General features: G+C 27.6%; 5 protein-coding genes across 9 annotated transcripts; 2 read left to right on the top strand and 3 right to left on the bottom strand.

Annotated features, from left to right (window-relative positions):
- Positions 1-131: 131 nt before the first annotated feature.
- LOC128965293 (PDZ and LIM domain protein Zasp-like) lies at positions 132-7,135 on the bottom strand. Of its 4 annotated transcripts, XM_054311944.1 has the most exons (14): positions 6,847-7,135; positions 4,920-5,071; positions 4,763-4,862; positions 4,514-4,686; positions 4,349-4,437; positions 2,640-2,787; positions 2,308-2,499; positions 2,038-2,233; positions 1,662-1,745; positions 1,454-1,532; positions 1,267-1,317; positions 792-1,215; positions 548-734; positions 132-488 (listed from the first exon to the last, which is right to left on the bottom strand). In XM_054311944.1, exons 1-14 carry the CDS (start codon positions 6,955-6,957, stop codon positions 174-176), a joined length of 2,301 nt encoding a protein of 766 aa, XP_054167919.1. In that variant the 5' UTR covers positions 6,958-7,135; the 3' UTR covers positions 132-173. The 4 variants fall into 4 exon arrangements, with proteins under 4 accessions (XP_054167919.1, XP_054167918.1, XP_054167920.1 ...); XM_054311943.1 differs by having other exon boundaries at positions 792-1,317; XM_054311946.1 differs by lacking the exon at positions 1,267-1,317 and having other exon boundaries at positions 133-488; positions 792-1,047.
- A 2,022-nt stretch (positions 7,136-9,157) lies between these two features.
- Positions 9,158-13,204, bottom strand: LOC128965294 (uncharacterized). 2 transcript variants are annotated; one of them, XM_054311948.1, is made up of 7 exons: positions 12,855-13,204; positions 12,234-12,385; positions 10,607-10,842; positions 10,353-10,540; positions 9,671-10,283; positions 9,403-9,594; positions 9,158-9,331 (listed from the first exon to the last, which is right to left on the bottom strand). In XM_054311948.1, the coding sequence occupies exons 1-7, from the start codon at positions 12,969-12,971 to the stop codon at positions 9,180-9,182; spliced, it is 1,650 nt and encodes a 549-aa protein (XP_054167923.1). In that variant the 5' UTR covers positions 12,972-13,204; the 3' UTR covers positions 9,158-9,179. The 2 variants fall into 2 exon arrangements, with proteins under 2 accessions (XP_054167923.1, XP_054167922.1); XM_054311947.1 differs by having other exon boundaries at positions 9,671-10,540.
- A 492-nt stretch (positions 13,205-13,696) lies between these two features.
- LOC128965651 (electron transfer flavoprotein-ubiquinone oxidoreductase, mitochondrial-like) lies at positions 13,697-15,915 on the bottom strand. Its single transcript, XM_054312391.1, has 3 exons — positions 15,530-15,915; positions 13,857-15,465; positions 13,697-13,790 (listed from the first exon to the last, which is right to left on the bottom strand). Exons 1-3 carry the CDS (start codon positions 15,725-15,727, stop codon positions 13,759-13,761), a joined length of 1,839 nt encoding a protein of 612 aa, XP_054168366.1. The 5' UTR covers positions 15,728-15,915; the 3' UTR covers positions 13,697-13,758.
- Positions 15,916-16,427: 512 nt separating this feature from the next.
- Positions 16,428-18,984, top strand: LOC128965615 (activin receptor type-1-like). The gene is made up of 7 exons (XM_054312345.1): positions 16,428-16,690; positions 16,756-16,934; positions 16,999-17,116; positions 17,180-17,297; positions 17,381-18,340; positions 18,423-18,606; positions 18,673-18,984. The coding sequence occupies exons 1-7, from the start codon at positions 16,687-16,689 to the stop codon at positions 18,802-18,804; spliced, it is 1,695 nt and encodes a 564-aa protein (XP_054168320.1). The 5' UTR covers positions 16,428-16,686; the 3' UTR covers positions 18,805-18,984.
- Positions 18,985-20,388: 1,404 nt separating this feature from the next.
- On the top strand, positions 20,389-22,691 carry LOC128965618 (uncharacterized). The gene is made up of 2 exons (XM_054312347.1): positions 20,389-21,102; positions 22,197-22,691. Exons 1-2 carry the CDS (start codon positions 20,784-20,786, stop codon positions 22,496-22,498), a joined length of 621 nt encoding a protein of 206 aa, XP_054168322.1. The 5' UTR covers positions 20,389-20,783; the 3' UTR covers positions 22,499-22,691.
- The last annotated feature ends 831 nt before the right edge of the window (positions 22,692-23,522 follow it).

Genomic DNA, 23,522 nt, shown 5'->3' with positions numbered 1-23,522 from the left:
AATAGTTAATAATAATAATATTATTATTAATATTTTTGAATTATTTTATTTCATTTAAATATAATTTCATTAAACAAACGACTATTTTGGAGACCAAAATTGTCAGTTGATTTGAAGTGACCATCAAAATCATTGATAATATATCGACGTTTTTGCTAATTATTGATTTAGTTTTATCGGGCGTGAGATTTACAGTAAGGACGACCTCCTTTGGCGTAAAAGCTCTGTCCCTCTAAGTTCTTGTGGCAAATGGTACACATAAAACAATTGGAGTGATAGTTCTGGTTCAGTGCCTCAACCCATCGGTCGCCGGCTTCGATGGCAAACCCACAGCTGACACACTTAGTGGTGAAGAGTTCATTCCAGTCTTTCTCACAATAGGGCAAACCTTCCTCTAAGTAGAAGCAACTGTTGCCAAACGGACGCTTACAATAGGCGCAACTGAAGCACTCCGGGTGCCACTGCTTTTCCAATGCATTCAGACAGTCCTAGACATTGATTTACTTTGTTAGCAAAATTGTGTCCAAATTTATTGATTAATTAATACCTCTTTAATTCTTTGTCCACATTTGGAGCAAATGGGTGCCAGATATGCCTCATAGCAGTTCTCGCAGTAAAGCTTTCCCTGTTCTTCAACAAAACCAATGTCTTCAAGGGATCGATTGCATCGAGCATTAGCACAGGTGAAGTGGTGCGGACACCAAGCCTTGTTGAGGGCAACTATAAAGGGACCGCTGATTGTATTGAATAGTTAGTCAAATAATTAATGTTTGAAACATTTTTACGGCTACCGAATGGGTGATCCACATGTGCCACATATGGGAATACTGGTTCCAGTAATGGCTGATTTTAATAGACCTCTTCCACGTCTGGGTGCTGGTCGTGACCCGGGTATAGTTGACTGTCCCGGACCAGGAATTATAGACGACGCGTATGTCGACCCTGATGTCCAATTTTGAGCATTAAATTGTGGTTTAGGTGCAGCAGTCGGCGGTGCTTTGGTTTGCTGTGTAGTTGAGTGCTGTGTAAAGCTAGTGGCGTAAGTAGCTATAGAGGGGGTGCCGTTTGGGGGAAAAGACGTAAAATTTGAAGCTCTTTGACGGTCGTCCGATAAGGAGGTATAGAGTGGTTGTGCAGAGTATTGGGATGAAGAGGAATAATCCCCCATTGATTTTGGTCTTTCTCTACGAACTGGATTTTCCCTCAAAGGTGGGCCTAAATTATCAGTTGTGTTATATCTATAGGAATGGGAGGGATTACTATCACCTGATGGATCAAATGATTGTGTAGGTGGAGGCCATTGGAATTTGGGACGACCTGACAGGGGATCGATGTAAATATGCGGACATAGTGTCAGATTAATGTAATGGTGGACACATATATCAAGTAACAGATAAAGAGTGCAGTTATTATTGAAAGTATTATTACATTAATTTACACATTGAAGACATACCTGTAAAGGGACGGTAAGAATCACTCGCAGTATTGTTTTGATGGCCGTATGAATTGCCATAAAATGGTACTGAATTATACTATAATAATATATCATAACAAGAATTTGTTAATAATAATTAAAACAATACTAATTGTTTTTGTAAAATTATTATTATATTTGAAGATAAAAATTTAAAGATAAAGTTATTTCTAAAAAATTTAAGTACCACTGGCTTTGGAGTCGCAGAGGGAATAACTTTGCTGTATTGAGAACTCGAGGAAGAGTTCAATTGATGCATTCCTTCAGTACTCTGATAGATGGGTTTAAAAGTGAGAGAAAGAAAGAAAGAGAGAGAAAATTTTAAATTGTAATATAAATATAAATATTAATTTACAATTAATTGGTTATTTCTAGTTATCATTCATCATATGTTAAACATAATATACAGTTTTTGTTTGATTTAATTTGATTTAAAAGTTTAGAATTACATTAGAATAATATTATTAGTAAAAGCTCATAAAACAGTATACATTATTTAAGTTTAATATAATTATTTTTAAAAATTAATAAGAATTATATTATATAAATATACGGATACATACTTGATAAGGCACGGCACCAATATTTGAGGGCTGACTCTGGGTTTGACTCTGTGGTTGACTGTATGGTTGACTCTGCGGTTGACTGTATGGTTGACTTTGCGGTTGACTGTATGGTTGACTCTGCGGTTGACTCTGCGGTTGACTATATTGTTGGCTAATCGTTGCTTTTGCTAAATTGGCGCTTAAAGTATTAATTCTTTAAGTGGCGGACAAACATAACACAAATGATTGTCAATATATTTTATTGTAAATTTATCTGATATAACGTACTGATTGTTTACAGGAACGGGAGAAATACCACCGTTTGGTTTCATAAGTGATGCCATTTGTTTTGCGTGAATATCGCAATAAAGTTTATCATTGATTGAATAGTATCCAACATTTTTCAATGATGTCCCACAAGTGGCACATCTGAAGCATTCGGCATGAAGTGACTTGTCTTTGATCCTAACAAATACACCCCTATATTCACCAATAATTAAATTATTAATTTTATAAATATATAAAAGTGAAGTAAAATGAAAATTATCAATTGGTTTAAATTTCTATATATATATATATATATATATATACTTTATATACTGTAATTAAAAGATACCGACACAATAAGGCGTTCACATTCAGCACATATATTTTGATTGGCCTTTTCTTGTCTTTCCGATGCCGGCCTGTCTACCGGTGCTTCAACGTGTCGGGTCATAGTATGTGACTGATTTGTATTTCTTATATCCGGTGAAACTGACGGCTCTCCTATAAATGTATTAATAAATTGATAAGATTTACAAATTTTATTTGTCATTTTACTGTTTATTGAATATTGATTTGAATTGAATTTGAATAGAAATTGAATAGAATTAGAAATTTTATATTTATAGTAATTTAATATATTATAGGATATTTATCATTTACTAATATCATTCAATATTTTTTTTTTAAATTTAATAAATAATCATTTTATCTATTTTTATATAATATTTAAATAAATTTGAAAAATACTATATTTGTAAAACAGCGAAACATTTGTTGTTCACATAAATCACAACAGAATTAGTATTTCATATATTAATTAAGTGTTGAAACTATTATTTATTTTGTCTTTTTCAGTGATATAAAACAGAGATAAAATAGATTTAAATTTTATTTTTTAACTATTCAACTTTATTTTATTTTGTTTTAAAAAATTATAAAAAGTTTAAACTAATTTTCTTATATATTAATATATTATAAATTAATAAATTAATAGTTCTTTAATTTAATACTTATTAATAATATAGTTTTACTATACTATAAATTTACTATAAAGTATTGATTTTAAAACAATATTTTTTAAAAATAATAAAAATAAAAGACAAATTTATAATTTTTGTTTGTTATATAGTTTGCTATTATAAAAAAGTTATTAGTATTTTAACTTAATGTATTTGTTTGTTTATAAATTTATTTTCCTATTAATAGTGTATTAAGTGACAATACTTTATTTATGAAAATTATTATTGTAATGTTTTTTGAATGATATTATCATAATTTTAAAAAACTATAAAATAAAAGTAAAAGTTGAATGACATTATTATAAACAAATTTTATGATATAAAATTATATTAAAATAATATATATATATAATTTTGACACATAATAAAGTAGTAACAAATTTATAAGTGATCTACAAATTAATACTAATGCAAACAAATGGAAATTCGCCAAATGATGGCATAAATTAATGTCATTTTAATAAAAATATAAACACATTTAAAATATTATAGGCTTTATGTTTAATTTGAATATAAATGCGTGTATTGTTTATATTGTAATAGTATTATATAACTGAATTAATGTCTACCAGGTTATCATATAAAAATAAAATTGTATGAATCCTATTATTGCATAAACAAAATCTCTAAACATTTTTTTGCAGATAAAGTGTTAAAATAAAATATTAGCCTCATTAACGACGATTCACTAAAAAAATAAATTAACAAAATTGCAAATCTATTTCACAAATGATATCACAATTAAGTTCTGTAACCCTTTAGTTATCTATAATTGCATTTTGTCAACAAATTTGTTATTTTTTTTTGTCTTTAAAACCGCACAGAAATTTCAAATTGAAAGTAGTTTTGCATTTTTTTTTATTTCAATAAGCGTTCAGTCATTTAATTTTGTGATTTATTTATCTCTAAAGCCTAGAGTTTTTTAACTCATTGTTCATCAATTTGAAAATATATTTATATCTTTACTGTAAATATCTTATACGAGCTATGATTGAAAAGCATATTTCAAAATATAATTGATTGACTGTTTATATATGACATACCCTTAGCTTTTCTTATTTCTTCGTCGTGAACCATCTGATATACAGCAGACTCCTTGTTGATGGGGGCGTCGGGTCTCATGAAGTTTATACTATAAAACATATTTATTTGAAATGTTTGTGTAAACCAAATGACAATATATTATATAAACAGTTATTAATACAAACCCTTTGGCACCTGAAGTCAGTACTTCAGTATGAGCTTCAAGAGTTTCGGCGATGTTTTTCTCTGAGTATAGATTGACGGGTGAGTTGTACTGCTTGTGTACTAATGACGGGATCGTCGCTCCGGTAAATGGTTTTGCATTTACATTGTGTTCACTTCCGATATGCTGTGAAGTCTTGTGAATTAAATGTAAAGATTTATTATATTATGAAAAATATTTGAATAAAATCAATTGTCAGATGTAATCAAACCTGTTGTGGCTTTTGTAATGATGTCTTTGTATATGTGGTCTGTCCGGGATTCATATTACCGACGGGTGTCACTTGCGGTTTCCATATGTTTATATCTCCTCTAAAATTATGATTATATGTTATTTTATAATAATTTATTTATGATATATGGTCTAACCGTTGGATAGTAAGCTCGAGATAGTTCCCCGCATTATATATGGCTTCCTGAGCCTCTTTATGTCTTATATCTTCAGCATTTGTACCACTAATCTTAATAATGATATCTCCAATTTGTAGACCTGCCTGAGCCGCCAAACTATTTGGATTTACCTGATTTGAATAATATAATAAAATAATTTAATTTATTATAAATAATATCAATATTATTGCTCTAATAATTTATTAAAATAAACTATTGTGAAGTTTTTGCCAACATTTGATTTAGGAGTTGAGTTGTACTCCAAAAAGAGATTATCAATTTAAGTATTAAAGAGGTTATTGTATGTTTGAAAAGTTTTACTCAATAAACTCAAACTTCCTTAAAATATAGTTTTGTAAAAAAGATAATAAAGTCTATCTAAGAGATGATGCGATTGGAAATCAACAGAAAAATTTGAGAAGACTTTTCCTAACATTTTATGTATGATTTCACATAATAAAGTAAAATGCAGTATTTGTTATACTTGTATGTATAGCACCAGTAGTCAAGAGGGTGTGCTCTGGGATGCCAAAGATGGTAACAGGACTCAACACATATTATAATGTTTGCCAAATGATTGCTATTCAAACATATACTCAACAGTTATATTAAACACTGTTTTTAGATTCAAAAGCTAATAGTGCTTACTATAGCAGAATCTATTAAAGCAAAAACAACACACAATATATTTCGTTTACAAAACTTTTAATTTTGGTGTATATATAAAAAATTGCATTACTTTTACATTTGAAAAATCATTTAAACGCACATTTGGTTTCATAAGTTGAACAGTTGCTTAATATGAAGAATGCATTTTTATTTGTTTGTTTTACACTTTTAGTTGAAAAATAGCTATAATATTGTAGTTTTTATCTTAATTTTTACTATAATTATTCACATTTAATTTGTTAATACATTAAAATATTTTTGTAAATAACACGTTTTATTTTATTTCATACATTTTTATGGGGTGGGAGAGAGCAATACTGTGTTGACTTTTAAAATTTAGTCTACATTTTTTTGACAGTATGTTTTGACTATTTTTTTATTATTATTATTAAAACTAATATTATTATTATCCTTAAAAATAATCATTTAAGCAAAAATAAACTTTTTTTATTTTATATATTTTTTGTTGTTGTTGTTGAGAAATTTGAATAATATAGTATTAAATGACAATTAGTAGTATATGTTAAATAAAATTATTAACATTTTTAATCTCATATGACATTCAATTTTAAGTTCATTTAATAATAAGTGCCAAATATTAAGGCATGACTTTACAACACTCCGTAAAACATAATAAATAAATTTTATACAAAATTCGTGGGTTTTTTAATCAAACATAATATACAACTTTTTTAACACAAAATTTTTTGTTGCTCTCAGTAACAAAATTTTGATATTTATTACACTAAAGTACAGGTGTTTCGCATATTTGCCATATTTTATCTAATTTTACATAAAATCATTTGTTTTTAATTCAAAATAGTTGTGCTTAAAATGTTTATTTGCTTAAACTAGCAGATCACTGTTATTTATTAAAATGTTAATAATTAATAAAATTAATAATAATTATGTTAAACTAATTTGGTTTTAAATTTAATTTCTAATAAATTTTTTTGTTGTATCATGATTTACAATGTTTTAGAACAGTTATATACTGTATATATATATACAATACTGAATAACATTTTTATAGAGAATCTAAAAATATGCAATCTATTGTTTATGCTAATAATAAATGCTTACATCATATTAGATCAAAACAAAAACTTTGATTTTAGATATAACTATCAAATTTCATTTATATAAAATTCAAATTTAAAAAATATATTATATATTAAGATCTAATATATTATTAATTGATATTTTTAAAAATATTAAAAAAATAAAGTGTGCAAACCTTGACCACAGACAGTGGTAACGCATAATCCTTTCCTCCCTGAAGTCGGAATCCCCAGGAAGTGGAGTCTCCTCTCATGAGTTTCAAATTGATATGCTGTCCGCTCGACATGTTTTCCAAATCAAAATTTTTGATTTTCAATTTCTTTATATATTATAAAATTGGTTTTTTACTATAACTTATAAAAATTCTTTAAATAAATTTTGTTATCAACTTTTGATATCTGAAAAATACTTTTGAAGCCAATCGCTTGTTAACAACACACAGGGCCTCAAACTCTTCAACAAAAGTTTAAGCGTATGGTTTAAAAGCCGATTGTGAGTCGTGTGCACCACAACTGTATAGTCGGTGCCCGGAATAGACAGATCGTTAAGAGCATGTATTTCAATGATAAACGTCATCACAAACTATTTGTTGCGTTGACTCTGTTTTCAAATGATAAGTAAATTTAATATATAATAGGAATTTGTCGATTCAAATGTTTTCTATTTGTTTGTCTATTTTTTCTATTATATATAGATTTCTTACATTTATTGTTTAATTAATTCTTTTATAAAGTAGATAACAAGTGCCCCAATAATCCAATTTTTTAGATAATTTGACACACATTTTCTTAAAATTATTTGAATATTCTTTAAAATTAATTATTATCTAATTTCATGGCTAATGTTGGCAAATGTAAAATAGTTGAGAAAACTTTTTTCAAGGCTTTTTTATATATGAAATGCTTAAAATTGATGAAATCATATAAAAGTTATTAAAAGTTATTAGCTATTTATTAAACAAGTGTGTCCACACAATTTATAAACAGTAAATTATTTATAAATTGATATTTTGATTTTATTATAATTCTGGTAAAATAGTAATGTCTAAATTAAATAACTTGCATTTTATTAACAAATTAAATCGTAAATTATTTTCATTATTAACTAAAATAAAATTAAAAGATTAGGTCAATGAATGAAAACAATTTAAAAATAGTATTAAAAAATAATTAAACGGAATTTACTAAAAAACCAACTTATGTTTGAATATTAATCAACTCTTTGCCAACTTTCAGATAATATATTTTGAAAGTGTAATGTTATTATATATTATTTGTAAAAATATTATATTGTATTTAAATGAGATTTAATTTTTAATTTCAATTAACTATCTAAAGACTAATAGAAATGTTTACTAAATTTATTTTAACAGAATAAGCATTATTTTATTTTTTTCTGTGTTAAAGACATTAAACTAATGAATTTTTTTAATGAAATGGTTATAATTTATGAAAGAAAGGCATTTCGCCAAACACTCCATCAAACTATTTGCCTATACTTTGGTTTAGTATTGTTTAGTTATAAAACAAGACATACATTCAGTATTTTTCATTCAAATTTAACTAATAATGAGGTTTTAAAGTAAATATAAATATTTATGTTTTAACAGCAATTTTTATACTAAAATAATACTAATCTAAACTAATAGGAATAAAATCTTTATACTATCAATACTTTAGTTTATGATATTTATATTAATACTTACTATACAAATCCATAGACTATTTATGCTATTTTTTGTCGTTTTATAAATTATTATATAATATATTATTTTGTTTAAATAGACTAATTCAAAATTTATAGTTTTTATAACTTTGATACTAATAAATCACATTAATTTCAAGTCGTTTTAAATTTTTATCCATTTGTTTATTCAAATTATAAATACAGTATTTTAAATCATTATTATATATTACAGTGTTAATACATACTGTATGTAAATTACCGATAATAATAGTATTAAAACTCAGTTAATCACATTATTATATTGTATGCTATTAAAATTATTATTATTATTATTATTGCATATGGTGTCAAATGTCATGAAGATTTTCAAATAACAAGTATTCAAAAATATAAATAAAAAACTAAAATAAATAAATAAAACTAAAATAAATAAAAACAAAAAATAATAATAAAATAAATGCAACAAAACTTTGTGTCTAACATATATCTACTAAAATCATTTAATTTTTCCCAAAACATAGTACAGTAGTCGCAAAAATACTAAATTAATTAATCGTTAGTATATATATATAATTTATATATAGATATAATATGTATTGAAAAAGTGCGTTCACATAATTGTAATTTTAAAATATTATTATTATTTTTTTTGTAGAGTCATTATATTAATTATTAATCATTATTTAATCATTTATTTAGTGTGTAAACTCTAAAGCGATATTATTTTCAATTATAAAATTGTTTGTTCATAAATATATGAGTTTCTTCATTAATAATTAAAATAACTAAAAATTTTCAAATTATTTAAAATTGATTGTCTTCTTAGTCGGTGTCGTAATGATAACTTTGATCGCCGTATTGATTGTTTGAATGGTAATAAATGGGTGGATAGAAGTCAGAGTCTTGCGATGATCGTCGAGAACCGGGCAGTGATTGTATTTTAACGACAGTACAACCGGCAGGAGTGGCGTTACCTTTAAAACAATAGTTTTAAAAATTGTAAGTCAAATGTTAACTCATTGATAAAAAAATATATTGCAATTACTCGGTGGCGGCCACGCAGTGCCTCTGACTCGTCTCGACGGTAAATAAGGTAATGGCGGCGGAGTTACTGAACCACTTCTCGGGTTCCATGTCTGCTGCAAACGACCCGGTGGTGGTGTTGATTGTCTCATGCGATTATCAATACCGTTGTCAACAGATCCTGCGCGCCATTCATAGCGCATTACTGGAGACTCTAGAAAAGTCAATTGAAAGAAGAGTTGATTATTTGTTAAATGAAAATTTCAATTAATTTTAATGACAACACAAACCTCGTCCACTCGTATCGAATCCAGTTTTAGATACATATTGTTGATTATGATCGAGTGGTGGCCAAACTGGTCTTATTTTTCGTGACGAAGAACCAGTTGGTGGCGGTCGCCAATTCTTTTCAGTCGGTGGTGTCTGCACTATATATGTCTGCTGTTTGCGTGCCTGTGATGGCAATAGTTGATTGACAGCTTCCTCAGGCTTACCGGTCACCATTTTAGGCAAAGGTGTCTTCCAATGTGGTTTAGACTCATCCCATGATCCCAATCGTTGTAGTCGTGGAACAGTATTGTTGGCGAATACTCTTTTATCTTTGACTTCACGACTATCTTCAGTACTTTGGGATCTATGAGTTTCTGGTTTATTAAATTCTGATCTCTGGTTCGGTCGTCCAAAAAACTGTTTTCCTTGTGTTTTAATAATCGACTTTTGATTTTTATTTTGCTGAACAGTAATTATATTCATTTGTCTCATATCATGAACGGGTGGCGGAGAGACGGGAGGCGGATGTGCTATAATTTTTGCTTCGTGTGTAGGACTTGGTGTTGCAGATGATGTCTGAGTGGGTTTTAATTCTCCATTTATAACATTACTACTATTTGGTGAACGATTTTTCTTTGATACACCAAAAACTCGCTTATCATTTAGTCCGGGAATAGTTGGCGAACATTGAACAGGACTTACAGATTGTGGTCGATATCCGGTAGCAAAAACTCGGGTATCTCTTGGCTGATTGAATCCCGTCGACCACTGTTGCTCTTCTGGCTTGTAATAGCTGATTATGGTTGGAGACATGACTGGAGAGTATGGGTGTCCACTCGATGGTGATTTTGATTGACTCGGAGAAGAACTATATTCTCTACATTCAAACACTTTTTGATAGTTTTAATAAATAATTTTGTTATTTATCTTTTTATAACATCGATAATAACACTCACTTTCTCTTTCGGTGACATAAAACGGTTGCATTGGAGGCGATGAAGGATTGTTATAAACCATATAATTTGTCTTATAGTGATTGTCGTCTTTTAATTGATTTAACATTTTATCGGTTAAACATTTGGTACCAGAAGTGATAACATTAGGACCAGTATTGGTGTAGACTATATGCTTAACTTCTGTCTGTTTCAACAAAATTGGATTTTCATTTTCCAATTCTTCGGGTTCTTTAGTTCTTTAAATTTAAATACAACTTTAACTTTAATTTTTGCTAAAATAATTTATTGAAATACAAATCTACTATAATCTTCAACAAGATTTTTTTGAATAAGTATTGACATTTAAAATCAATAATTTGTCAAATTTATAGGTGTGTTAAGCCTTATTTACAGAGCTGTAAATAGACATCCCTGACATTATTCTGTTATTCACTGTAAATATTAGTTATTATTATTTAAAAAAAAAATAATAATATGTTTTCATAACAATCCAAAAATATTGCTATTTGTAAACACGCAAAAATTAGAAACATTAAAAACATTTAAAATTATTAATGGTTTAGTGTGGCTAATAATTTTTGTACATTTAAAATTTTTAAATTGATTATAATTATTTATAAGATTATATATTAAAAAAATATATTATTACGATAAAAATTATTTTAAACAAAGTGTTTTAAAGATTGAATAGATTGTATGGCAAAGAATTTAAGAAATTTGACGTAAACTGAGTGGGAGTTTGAGTGTTGTGGCTATAAATGAAAACATTACTAAAAATAAAAATTCTGTTTTTCTTACATCAGTTTTATTACAAATCTGATTGAATTCTTTAAAGGAGTAATAATTGATTTCATTTTAATGTCAAAATGTTTTTGAACCTAACAGAGGATCGTATTTCACAAACATCTCCTAAAAATAAATTGATTTCTTTATATCTATTATATTATTAATACACAATCGTATAAACTTAAATAATACAAATTACCAATTATCAAATAATATATATTTTGTTAATACAACTCATGGCTTATAATAACAAAAATATATTGTAATCACAAATATTTTAATAATTCTTATTTAAAGATAATACTGTATATGTTATTAATTTCTATAGTATTAGAAATATTGGTGTATAGTATAATTAACTTTAAAATTTAATATTAAAATTTAATATAATTGAAAAAATTAATTGCCAAATCATCACATAAACATATAAAATATAAACTATTTACAACTAATGTTTATTCAAATAAATCAGTCATTTGGCACAATTATCATAGATTTTTTTTTGTATCTATCAATCAATCACTTTTACTAACAAAAAATGATTTTCCAACAAAAATTTTAACATTTGTTTTTACTCATTAAAGAAATGCAATAAATATCAAATCAATGTTGTATTCGACAACATTTAAATGCATTAATTTTTATTTTAGATTCAATACTTATTTAAATAAAAATTGAAACTCAATTATTATGTAATATTTTCTTTGATTCAAATTTATAAATATTAAAAACAAATAATAAAGTTTTTATATTAGAATTAAAAATCTTATAAACTTAACTATTATTATTAATAATTAAAAAATTAATTTCAAATTTTGTTTGTATGACATAAAATCAATACCTGATGATAAAGAGATCAATAGTACTAATACATCGTATTATTATCTCCTGAACCTCTTCATGTGTTAACCTCTTAAGCGTAATATTGCCGATCCTTACCAATAGGTCCTCCTCTTGTAGACCGCATTTGTGCGCAATGCTATCAGGGATGACCTAATATAAAGTTTTTATAAACAATAATTTTTATTGTAAAATTCAAATTGGCTGTAATAGCAAAGTTAATTTATAATTTGTTGGATACATAAGCTTTACGACACAATTGACAGCACAACCGATGCTTTAAATAGATTTTTATAAACCGTTTTTTATTTCTTTTCTTTTTTTGAACTATTTTTTAGTTTAAAACTTACTTTAAAAGAAAAATAAATAAAATAACATTTGTTTCATTTTAGGTTTATTTATGCTTACTTTTACGAATTTTCATGTTAAATTTTACCATGCTTAATATGCAAATTTTAAAATCACAAATTATCTAATAATTTTTTTTATAAAACAATGTAAATATTTATTAAATATAGCAAAAAATAAATAATAGCATGTTTTATAATTAATATTTATAATACAACACTTTTAGCAAAATATATTTTCAAATATGATAATAAAATTAAAAAAATATACTTACTTTTTGCACCATAAATGGCTGTCCCTGATTGACACCTCCTGCCAGTCTGAACCCCCAGGGCTGAGACTGATTACTCCTTCTCAATGTTATTAATGTAGATTTACGAGAGACAGACATATTATAATTTCAAATTGAATTTTATCGATACAAATGAATGACAAGTTGTTTAATGATTTAGTAGTGATTTTATAGTTTGTATGACAATTATGTTTGCACTGAGAGTCTATCTCTCTCTCTCTCTCTCTCTCTCTCTCTCTCTCTCCTCTCACTTCACTTTTTTTGGACGATTCACGCCTTTGAGAGATATAGACTCCTCTCTCATCTCACGTCTCGTATAACTATATTGCTTTCAATTTGAGAAACAGTATATCGAAGACTCTCCGAGCAGTGGCTGAGGGATGCAAATGCATATATGAGCTAAAAAGAGATGACGAGTGTAACGGAGTAAATGCCAACAAATATAATTCATTTGTTGTGCTGTTTGTATGTACTGTATATATGCTATGATTTTAGTTTTTATGATTTCATTTAAAAGTTTATAACTTTTATCATTTAAATACAACTGTTATTTCTATTATATGCTTATATTTAGGCGAAAGTCCTTGTATTTCAAGTTTAAATTAAGACAATTTTGATTATAATCTTTTTCAAAAAATTTTATCTCAAATAAAATGTCTAACACTTATGAATATGTCAAACACATCACTCATATTATTAATTTATTAATATATATATAATTATATTAACACATATTAATATTATAGGTATAATTAATAAAAACATGATTTATAACAAAAATATTCAAATAAATTAATAAAATTAACTTTATTTATATATATAATCAATATATTTATAACTATTTTGTGAATATTTTAAAATAAAATCTTTTTTTAAAAAATTGTAATTACATTCCTGAATAAGCGGGTCCACCTCCACCTGTAAATAAAAAAAATAAGTGAAAACCGTTTGATTACCGGTAGACATAAGTTATGTGATAAATACCTTCAGGTGTGACCCAATTGATGTTCTGCGACGGATCTTTTATATCACATGTCTTGCAATGAATACAATTTTGAGCGTTGATTTGAAGTCGCATATCATCAGAGTTTTCATTAGTCACGTACTCGTAAACACCCGCCGGACAAAAACGTTGTTCTGGTCCGTCAAAGATCTTCAGATTACGTTCGACAGGAATGTCATCATTCATTAGTGTCAGATGTGGCGGTTGATCCGATTCGTGATTGGTTCCGGTCAACGCCACCGATGATAATAAATCAAAGGTTATTTTTCCGTCAGGTTTTGGATATTCAATAGGTTTGCAGTCTTTGGCTGGTTTTAGTTTTGTGTAATCGGGTCCGCCGTGTTTCAATGTCCACGGCTCGTAACCTCTTAAGCCAACATAGAAAAGACCGGTGTAAGCGATTCCTCCATAGAGTCCAAGTTTAGTGTGAAACGAAGGCCTAACATTTCTTGCGGCTTTCAACTCTTTCCAAACCCAACTGTTTTTTAAATTGGTTTCATATTCTTTTGGTTCGTAACCAATCTGTAGTTTGTCTGCACTGAATGCTTCATAAATGGTATCGGAGGCAACCATTGCGCTTTTCATAGCGTTATGCGTTCCCTTGATTTTAGGCATATTTAAAAATCCCGGCTCATCCCCAACAAGACAGCCGCCCGGAAAAGTTAACTTTGGTATTGACTGCAATCCTCCTTCATTTAAAGCACGGGCTCCGTATGCAATACGCTTTGAATTTGGAGATTCAAAATACGGTCTAACAGTCGGATGAAGTTTAAAGCGCTGAAATTCTTTAAATGGATTTAAATATGGATTACTGTAATCGAGACCAATGACGAAACCAACGGCTATCTGAGGTATGTCTTCATTTAAATGATACAGAAATGAACCGCCATATGTATCCTTATCCAGAGGCCAACCAACGGTGTGCTCAACTCTACCCGGTTTGTGTAATGATTTATCAATTTCCCAAATTTCCTTTAATCCAATGCCATAAGATTGTGGTTCACAGTTAGCTCTGAGATCAAACTTTTTCATCAGTTGTTTGCCAAGACTTCCGTGACACCCCTCAGCAAAAACAGTACATTTGGCCCTTAATTCCATTCCTCTTTCAAATGAGGATTTGGGTGCACCATCTTTACTAATACCGACATCATTAGTGGCAATTCCGCAAACATTTCCATTTTGATCGTAAAGTATCTCAGACGCAGCAATTCCCGGATATATATCAACACCCAATTCTTCGGCCTGAGTGCCCAACCATTCGACTACATTTCCCAACCGCACCACATAATTGCCGTGATTATAGATTGGCATTCCTTTAAAAACCGGCAATTTTATCGAACCCGTAGGAGTTAAGTATCGAAAAACATCGTCAGTGACCGGTGTGTCCAAAGGCGCTGACTTGTCCTTCCAGTCGGGGATTAGTTCGTCGATAGCTTTCGGTTCAATACAAGCGCCCGAAAGAGTATGTAAACCAATTTGTGCCGCTTTTTCCACTAAAGTCACTCTCAATTCTTTATTATCTTTGTTCGCCAATTGCTTCAGTCGAATAGCAGCCGAAAGACCCGCCGGTCCGCCTCCGACCACAACGATCTGTCAATAAATATATTCAAATTAATTAATGACATAAAAGAAGAAATTATTGATTAAACATTACATCGGTTTCATCGACAACTCTCTCCATATTAATGTCTTTCCAGCGGTTGTCAGTATTTCGCGGAACTACTGAATAATGAGTTGTTATCTTAGCTTTTGATGAGAGACAACGTCGTTGAATTGAAACCACTTTTGTGTCCAAATGTTTGCAACAGACAATTGTCTGCCATTTGGTTAACACATTCATTTGTTTAAACATCTTCAGCGCCAATTGATTGCGTTTTTTAGACACAAATAAGTGATAAAAAAAACTAAGTCATCACTTGTTTGACCATTCAATACATGATGTATGCCATCGATGGCAATGCAATCACTAATTCATTTGCAAAGTGTTTATCACTAAAAATAAATCAAATATTGTTAACAATTTTGTACTTTAACTGAGAGTACAAATTGAGTACAAATTGAGTACAAAACTGGTCTCAAATCAATCAAACAGTTATTTACATCCAAATTGAATGTCACGTCAGTATTGAATACAGTATTCAATACTTAATGACAACAACTAATTGATTGTAAAAATAATAAATTATTTATTTTTTAAATTTTTTGTCATTAATAAAGTGATGACATATTAATCAGGTATTAGCGATAATCACATTGAAATCAATACATTAATCCTATAAATCAAATGAATGTCAATAAACCAAATCTAAAACAATATTTAAAAGTCAATCAAAAAACTGATCCAAACTTTAATCCAAAACTAAAGCCAAAAATCCAATAGATTTCGCACTTCTGTTCCCATCTGTAGACGTATGTCATTCTCGTTCATCAATAACGTCGACAAATGTTTTACATTTAAGTCCCACTCTATTAGTTTGTATTAACTTTCTGTTGACAATTGCAAACATAATTGATGTTTGACTGAAACAAATAGCAATAAAATATTTGTTTTTGTCCTTCACTTCAATGGTTTTGAATGAAAGCAAAATTTAGTCAAAAAAATGGCGAATATTTTGGTTTAAAACTAAAAAATTCAATCAATTTGTGTCTTAAAAAAAGTATTGTTTTGTTGACAATAAATACAATAATTGTGTGGACTTTGGTTCCCAACTATAGTCTTAGCCATTGTTGATATAAGTGACACATTGTCTCAACAGTTTTGGTGTCTAATGTCTTGATTGTGAATCAGTCGTCAACTGTCGACAGAAAACAATGGGTTTGTTATTGTATTTGCTTAAGACATATGTCCAACAAATTTAATGATTGTCTTTTGATTACCAGCTTTGGTGTGTCAATGTGTTGGTCACTGTCCCGGCAATGTCCCGAACGGCACGTGTCTTATTAAGACAAATGGCATGTGTTTTGCAGCCGTCGAACAGGTCTGGAACAGAGAGACGGATCAGCTCGAGTTGGAAAAGACAATGGGATGTCTGGCTCCCGATGACGCTCACATCCTTCAGGTTTGTTATATGACCTGTTCTGTTGTCGACAGTTTAATAATGTTTGGATCAATTATGGTGACAGTGTAAAGGTCATTTAGTGCCACATCACGTGCCAAAAACGATTGAGTGTTGTAATACACATGACTTATGTAATCTTGAATTACATCCGAGTTATTTCAATATACCCACCAATCAATACGGTATTATTTAGGATCTGTTTGTCACCATTTGTTGTCTAAATATTTGTTTATTTGTTAAAACAGAAGAAAACAGTCATTTTCCTATGAATTCATCGCATCTATTGGTAGCTCTCATCACATCATTAATTGTATTCATTGTTTTATTCGTCATTTTATACATCGTTTATAAACGATATAAAATGTATGAAACAAATAAAGAAATGTTTTATTTACCGCTAATTTTTAAACTTATAATTATTGCTATTTTTTATTTTTAAAAATTAGATATTTAAAGAAATCGCAAAACGAGAGTCTGTACGTCGAGAAGAATATTCCGCTCAAATTAGACAATTCAGACAAAGAAAAAATCGATGTTACAGTCAGTTCTGGAGGTAGTGGTAGCTCTGTTAAGCCACTGCTGGCTAACAGTAAACGAATTATTGCAATAAAAGGCAAAGAATTAGATCTCTGGAAAAGCAGCCAAAAGGAATCGAGCAGTTATTATGATTACAAGAAATATAACAACGATTCCTCAACTATTGACAAGAGATTCATTGCCAGTGAAAGCTTATCAAGAGATTCATTTGAAAATTCAATGTCTTCGGGATCGGGTTCTGGACAACTAATTCTTATACAACGAACTTTAGCCAAACAGGTACAGCTGTATGAATGTATAGGAAGGGGTCGTTTTGGAGAGGTTTGGCGCGGCATTCGCTTCTCACAGAACATTGCCGTCAAGATATTCTTCAGCAGAGACGAGGCTTCTTGGAATAGAGAGACAGAAATCTATAGCACTGTTATTCTTCGACACGAAAATATATTAGGATTTTTGGGCTCTGATGTTACTTCATATAACTCGTGTACACAGTTATGGCTGATCACTGATTTCCATCAATTGGGTTCACTTTATGACTACTTAATTGAGACTCCACTTGATATCAAACAAATGCTATCAATTATACTGTCCATTGTCTCTGGTATTCTTCACTTACACACAGAAATATTTGGCGGCTTAGGAAAGCCTGCCATCGCTCACAGGGATATTAAGTCGAAGAATATATTAATGAAAAACACGTACACTTGTTGTATAGCCGACTTTGGGTTAGCTGTCATTCACACCCAAACCACCGGTAAATTAGACGTCGCAGAGAATCATAGGGTTGGAACTAAACGATATATGGCTCCCGAAGTACTAAACCAGACATTGAAAAGCGATATCTTTGAATCATATAAAATGGCTGACATGTGAGGAATAAATTATATTATATATACCGTAATTAGAATATATTTAATTATTTGTTTTAATTTAACTTCAATTTTATAACAGTTATTCATTAGCGCTAGTCTTATGGGAAGTGGTTTGTCGTACTCGAGTTGACGGCTGTTTTGACGACTATTGTGTTCCTTATTATAATTGTGTTCCAAACGACCCGAGCTTTGATGATATGAGAAAAATTGTATGCATTGATCAACAGAGACCTGAAATACCTGATAGATTCAAATCAAATAATGTAAGATTAAATAATTACCTGTATTTATATACAATTGTTTATTAAATTATTGGTTTATTTTATTAGATTTTGTATAAATTGGAGAAAATACTTCACGAGTCGTGGTCTCAAAACCCATCGTCACGTTTGACGTCACTCCGCATCAAGAAGTCTCTACTGAAGCTTCAAAATGAGTTCCACAACGAGTTAAAAGTCTAAACGAATCCATTTTTTTGTTGCCAAACATTGTATTTAATAAAAACCATTATTAATACGGTTTAAACTTTAAAAACATTATTCAACTCATTATATTTAATCTTAAAAGACAATTATTATCTAAGTTTAAATTATATTACCGATTAGTTTTTTACCGAAAATTTGATGTTTTTAAAAAAGTAAATCTTATGTACCGGTAATAATGTTTTAAGATATTATTTTTTAGTTTATCTTTTACAATATTTTTATTTTAACGAAAATCATGTAATAAATTATATACAAATATGTATTGTAATTACGGTAATAATTATTATAACTGGTAATTTCAAAAAATATTAAAAACAATTGACATAATGTTTCTCATAGTATAACTGTAGAGATAATCTACGCCTTTTAAAATATGCAATAATTGCAGATTTATTGATGTCTGAATATATACTGTATATAAATAAAAAATCATTTATATTTCAACTTTATTTCTATATTTTATAATAAATTTTGCCCTTGAGGTCTATAATATGTATAATACTAGCATTTAATTGTTTAAGTAAAATATATTAATAATAATTAATAAAATTACTGTAATTTTTAATATTAACTTAATATTAGAATTAAAAACGAATAAAACCGATATATATTGAATAATAAACAAATCGAAATGAATATTCAAATTTTTTAAATAATTAAAATAATAAATTTTATTATTTATTATTATTAACATGATTTTATCAAATTATTTTGATGTCTATGTATTATTTCTAATATATTTTGCTTACAATTTAACAATGAAACATCATGGTAAATTTGTCAGTTTTTTTATCAATCTATAATATGTTTGTAAATCTTTTTACAGTTAATTTTTTGAAAAGTGCCAAATAAGGTGTGAGTTTTGTGCCGACAAATTTGAACACGTGTGGAGTGTGGGGAACGACACATATAGAAAAAGAGGATCTCATATGACTCAGGGAGGTGTAGGATATCATCCCCTTTGTATTCATAACACATAAGTTCCCGGAAACGCAATACAAGACCATTAAGATTGTTAACAGTTGTAAGCATAGACTGTCGGCCAATACTTTACAAACACTGTAATTCATAAGACACTGAAATAAACATAATTATCAACATTTGGTATAAAAACATTTGTACTAAAACACTGAATTAAAAATTACTGATTTTTATTTATTGAAATTATTTACATTTATTATGTTTATTAATATTTTATAATAAAAATATTTTTTAAAATTAAAAAATTAGTCAGAAAATTTAGCGACTTACATACAGTATACTATCTTATTTATTATCTAACATATGTATCTATATATTGTTATACAGTAGTATATACAGTACATTTTATACAATATTATTATAAATTATAGTTATAAAATATTAATAACTATTATAATTGTAATTTAAAGAGATTAAATATTATGTAAATTATTAATTCTATCATTATTGTGAAAAAATCAGATTTCTCAAAACTATATAATTAAATTAAATTTATAATTTGATTATTTTGTGTAAAAACGTGATAAAAATGTTAAATTAATGTTCAAATTTATCCCATTATATGTAGTGTTTAAATGTCAAGTGAGTATTAGGCGGAGTGTCTATAGGACTGATATATAATAGAAAGTAACGACATTAGCATATGTATGAAGTATTCAAGTATAATATGTTCGACACATTTCTATTGCATTTGTGTCTCATTTGGCAATTCCTGTGGTTTTCCAGTGAATCAAAGCATCAAAATCGTCAAAAATGGCGATAATTTGAATCTAAACTTAAAATTTAGTCATTTTCAGTGCCAAAAGATTTTTTGTCGATAACTTTGATGATTACAAATTCATCAATAATTTAGTGGAAAAAACTTTTTTGTTGTTCACGACATTAGTGCCAAACTTTTGCTAATTTAGTCTCTGAAGAGTTGGTCTCATGTTTTTCTTTTTTTGTGAACTACTTGTAAACTAATTGATACCAAAATGGGAAGCGCTGTGTCTTTGATTTACAAACAAAATAAATGCAAAGTCAAAGTCAAACAATTCGATAAAACAAATCACTGCAAACATGGGGACAGTTGGATACGCTGGACATCATCGTTGACCAAACCATTGAATTTGTCGATTACTGAAACAACTAAAACAAATAAATTTAATGAATCGTTTGACTACAAGAAGACCAACAATACGGACCAAAATGTTTATTATGTGTATCAAAGTGATACCAAATGTCTTAATAAGGAACTGATGTCTAGTTCCGCACCAAATGTCAAACAATTTGAACATAAACTTTCATCTAAAGGTATGTTTAATATTATATTATTTATTAAATATACAATTTATATACAGAAGTTATTAAATAATATATTTGTATATATTTAATAAATAAATAATAATAATATAATAATACATGAGATTATATCGGTTTGATATAATATGTTAGTTAATATAATATAAGTCTGTTTTAATAAAGTTTTAATATATACAGTATATATATATAAATATAACTTTATATTATTGTAAATTATATACTGTATAAAATTAGTTTTATTTTTTAATAGTTGAGTTGAAAAATATAATGTATATATGTTTGACTATTTTTATTACTATTAGAAAAATTACATTATTAAATTAATGCAGTATAAGTTCAAAGTGCATTCACATTTTTGAGACGAAATTTTTAAACATTAACTTACCATAAATATAGACACTGTGTAAAGTAAATTGTAAAGGTGTGTACTGTAGTACTGTATATGCCTTATATAATTTATAGTAGTATGTAATATACATTTACAAAATTAAATGATAAAAAAAAGTGGAAAAATTGCATCAAATGTGACACTTATGTATAAATGAAAAATTTGGTCCAAACATTCATTTACTACAATTGAAACTCACAATTATTTTCAATTGGTTTAAGTCTTTATTTAATATTTAATGTAATTTATTTATTATTAAACTAAATGGTTTTACTGATTTAAAACTAATCTTTTAATTAGTCAATTAGTAACTAAGAAATTTTAAATTTTAACAACAAATTTTGTTTAATGTTAATATTAATCATTAAATTTAAAACTTATTAATACTTTATTTATAAATAATTTTATAATTTTTAGATAAACTGTAACTATAAATACTATATAGTTATAATTTATTTAAAAATTATAAAATTTATACTATTGATACTAATTTATAATATATGAATTATTTTGAGCAGTGAATTATTGATTTAGACATAAATATTAAATAAAAAAAAATTAAATATTAATTAATTAATTAAAATTTTAATGTTTGGGTCAATGGGGTTAAAGTTATGGTTTAAGTCTATAAGAGTATAATCAGTGTATATTTAATATTAATTAATTTGTTACTAATAATATGTTTTTGGTTTAACAGACTGTCAGAGATCGCAATCAATGATCACTTCAAAGCCAAATCGCATCCGAAATATTTATTATCAAAGAGTAGTATTCACTCCTGAATACATAAATATGAGTTCCACTGAAATGACTAAAACGACTGTAATTAGCAAAAAAGATCCACTCATTGATTACGATTTGGTGCCGTCAGGCATACCAGTGCCCATCAACTCATTGCGAGCCAAACACTTGAAGACTAAAAATATCAGAAGTTTGGTTATGGATGACGACCACGAATATGATATCCCAAAGAAGACTCAACTTATATATCTTAATTGACACACAATCTCATGTGATATAAGTTATGCGACACTATTAACAAATTAAATAACAAAAGAGTCCAAAAGCGACAATAATTAGGAAGACTATGAAAAATCATAAGAAAATATAGTTTTCAATACTAATACTATAACTAAAATTGTTTCACTATTTATAGTTTCATTAAAAACATCATTTTGTGTGGTTTTCAATGCATGACAACTACTTAAACATTTTTCATTGATTTATATTCGTTTAATTATTTATAATTTTATGCTTTTTTATTTAATATATTTAAATATATTTTTTATTTTGTTAATTTATCTATTTATTAATAAAATAATAATATACACTTATATTATTTTATTATATATATACAATTTATATATGTACAGTATATACTCTATTTATGTGAAATGTCTTTTTAAAATAATTAATTAAAGATTTCGTAATTAAATTAAAGTAATTCTATTGCATATCACTTATGAAACTAATATTTGAATTTTTTGGTATCAATTTTTTTTGTATATATTTCATTATTTAATATTTTCATAATACTGTAATAATATCTATAAATTTTAACCAAAATAATCTATATTATAAATATATATTTTTGTAATTAAAACTCCCATCAATTATTAGGAATAATGATTAAATACGGTATATTATATAAAAAAATATTATAAACTATTTAGTGTTGCATGAAATGTCAATCCCAAACACCGGCTTCCCGTACGGCTTAAAGCACTGGTATGTCTATGACTGTCAGTGCAACTGTACTGATGAAGTAGTACCTAAACACTAGTGACCACAAATCAACACCAGATAATTGTTGTCAAAATAAGTTTAATTTGATAATTTTTAAATAATTAACGCTATTTTGATTTCATAATTAAGCTAATAACTTATATACAGTATAAAAATTGCGAAATAAACTTTTTCTTGCTTTATTAATTCAAAGTCATGATTTGATTTACATAAAAAATATTGACTTTAAGCAATAATTACTACATAAAGTTTAAGTAACTTTTTTTTATTAAAAATT

Source organism: Oppia nitens, unplaced genomic scaffold, assembly GCF_028296485.1.
Source record: "Oppia nitens isolate AA-2021 unplaced genomic scaffold, nextdenovo-longstitch-racon4-pilon3 scaffold17_pilon_pilon_pilon, whole genome shotgun sequence".
Classification (NCBI taxonomy): Eukaryota; Metazoa; Arthropoda; class Arachnida; order Sarcoptiformes; family Oppiidae; genus Oppia; species Oppia nitens.
This window is presented reverse-complemented; position numbering and strand designations above follow the sequence as displayed.

Coding starts and splice junctions, on each gene's coding strand:
- LOC128965651 (XM_054312391.1), bottom strand. CDS start 15,727: ATGTTTAAACAAATGAATGTGTTAACCAAATGGCAGACAATTGTCTGT. Junction 15,466..15,529: donor GAGTTGTCGATGAAACCGAT/GTAATGTTTAAT, acceptor ATTTATTGACAG/ATCGTTGTGGTCGGAGGCGG. Junction 13,791..13,856: donor CAATTGGGTCACACCTGAAG/GTATTTATCACA, acceptor TTTTATTTACAG/GTGGAGGTGGACCCGCTTAT.
- LOC128965294 (XM_054311947.1), bottom strand. CDS start 12,971: ATGTCTGTCTCTCGTAAATCTACATTAATAACATTGAGAAGGAGTAAT. Junction 12,386..12,854: donor AGCCATTTATGGTGCAAAAA/GTAAGTATATTT, acceptor ACTTTATATTAG/GTCATCCCTGATAGCATTGC. Junction 9,332..9,402: donor CACTGCGTGGCCGCCACCGA/GTAATTGCAATA, acceptor ATTGTTTTAAAG/GTAACGCCACTCCTGCCGGT.
- LOC128965618 (XM_054312347.1), top strand. CDS start 20,784: ATGGGAAGCGCTGTGTCTTTGATTTACAAACAAAATAAATGCAAAGTC. Junction 21,103..22,196: donor ACATAAACTTTCATCTAAAG/GTATGTTTAATA, acceptor TTGGTTTAACAG/ACTGTCAGAGATCGCAATCA.
- LOC128965615 (XM_054312345.1), top strand. Junction 16,935..16,998: donor ATGACGCTCACATCCTTCAG/GTTTGTTATATG, acceptor TTATGGTGACAG/TGTAAAGGTCATTTAGTGCC. Junction 17,298..17,380: donor GTTTATAAACGATATAAAAT/GTATGAAACAAA, acceptor TTTAAAAATTAG/ATATTTAAAGAAATCGCAAA.
- LOC128965293 (XM_054311943.1), bottom strand. CDS start 6,957: ATGTCGAGCGGACAGCATATCAATTTGAAACTCATGAGAGGAGACTCC. Junction 2,500..2,639: donor GAATGTGAACGCCTTATTGT/GTCGGTATCTTT, acceptor TGGTGAATATAG/GGGTGTATTTGTTAGGATCA. Junction 735..791: donor ACATGTGGATCACCCATTCG/GTAGCCGTAAAA, acceptor CAATACAATCAG/CGGTCCCTTTATAGTTGCCC.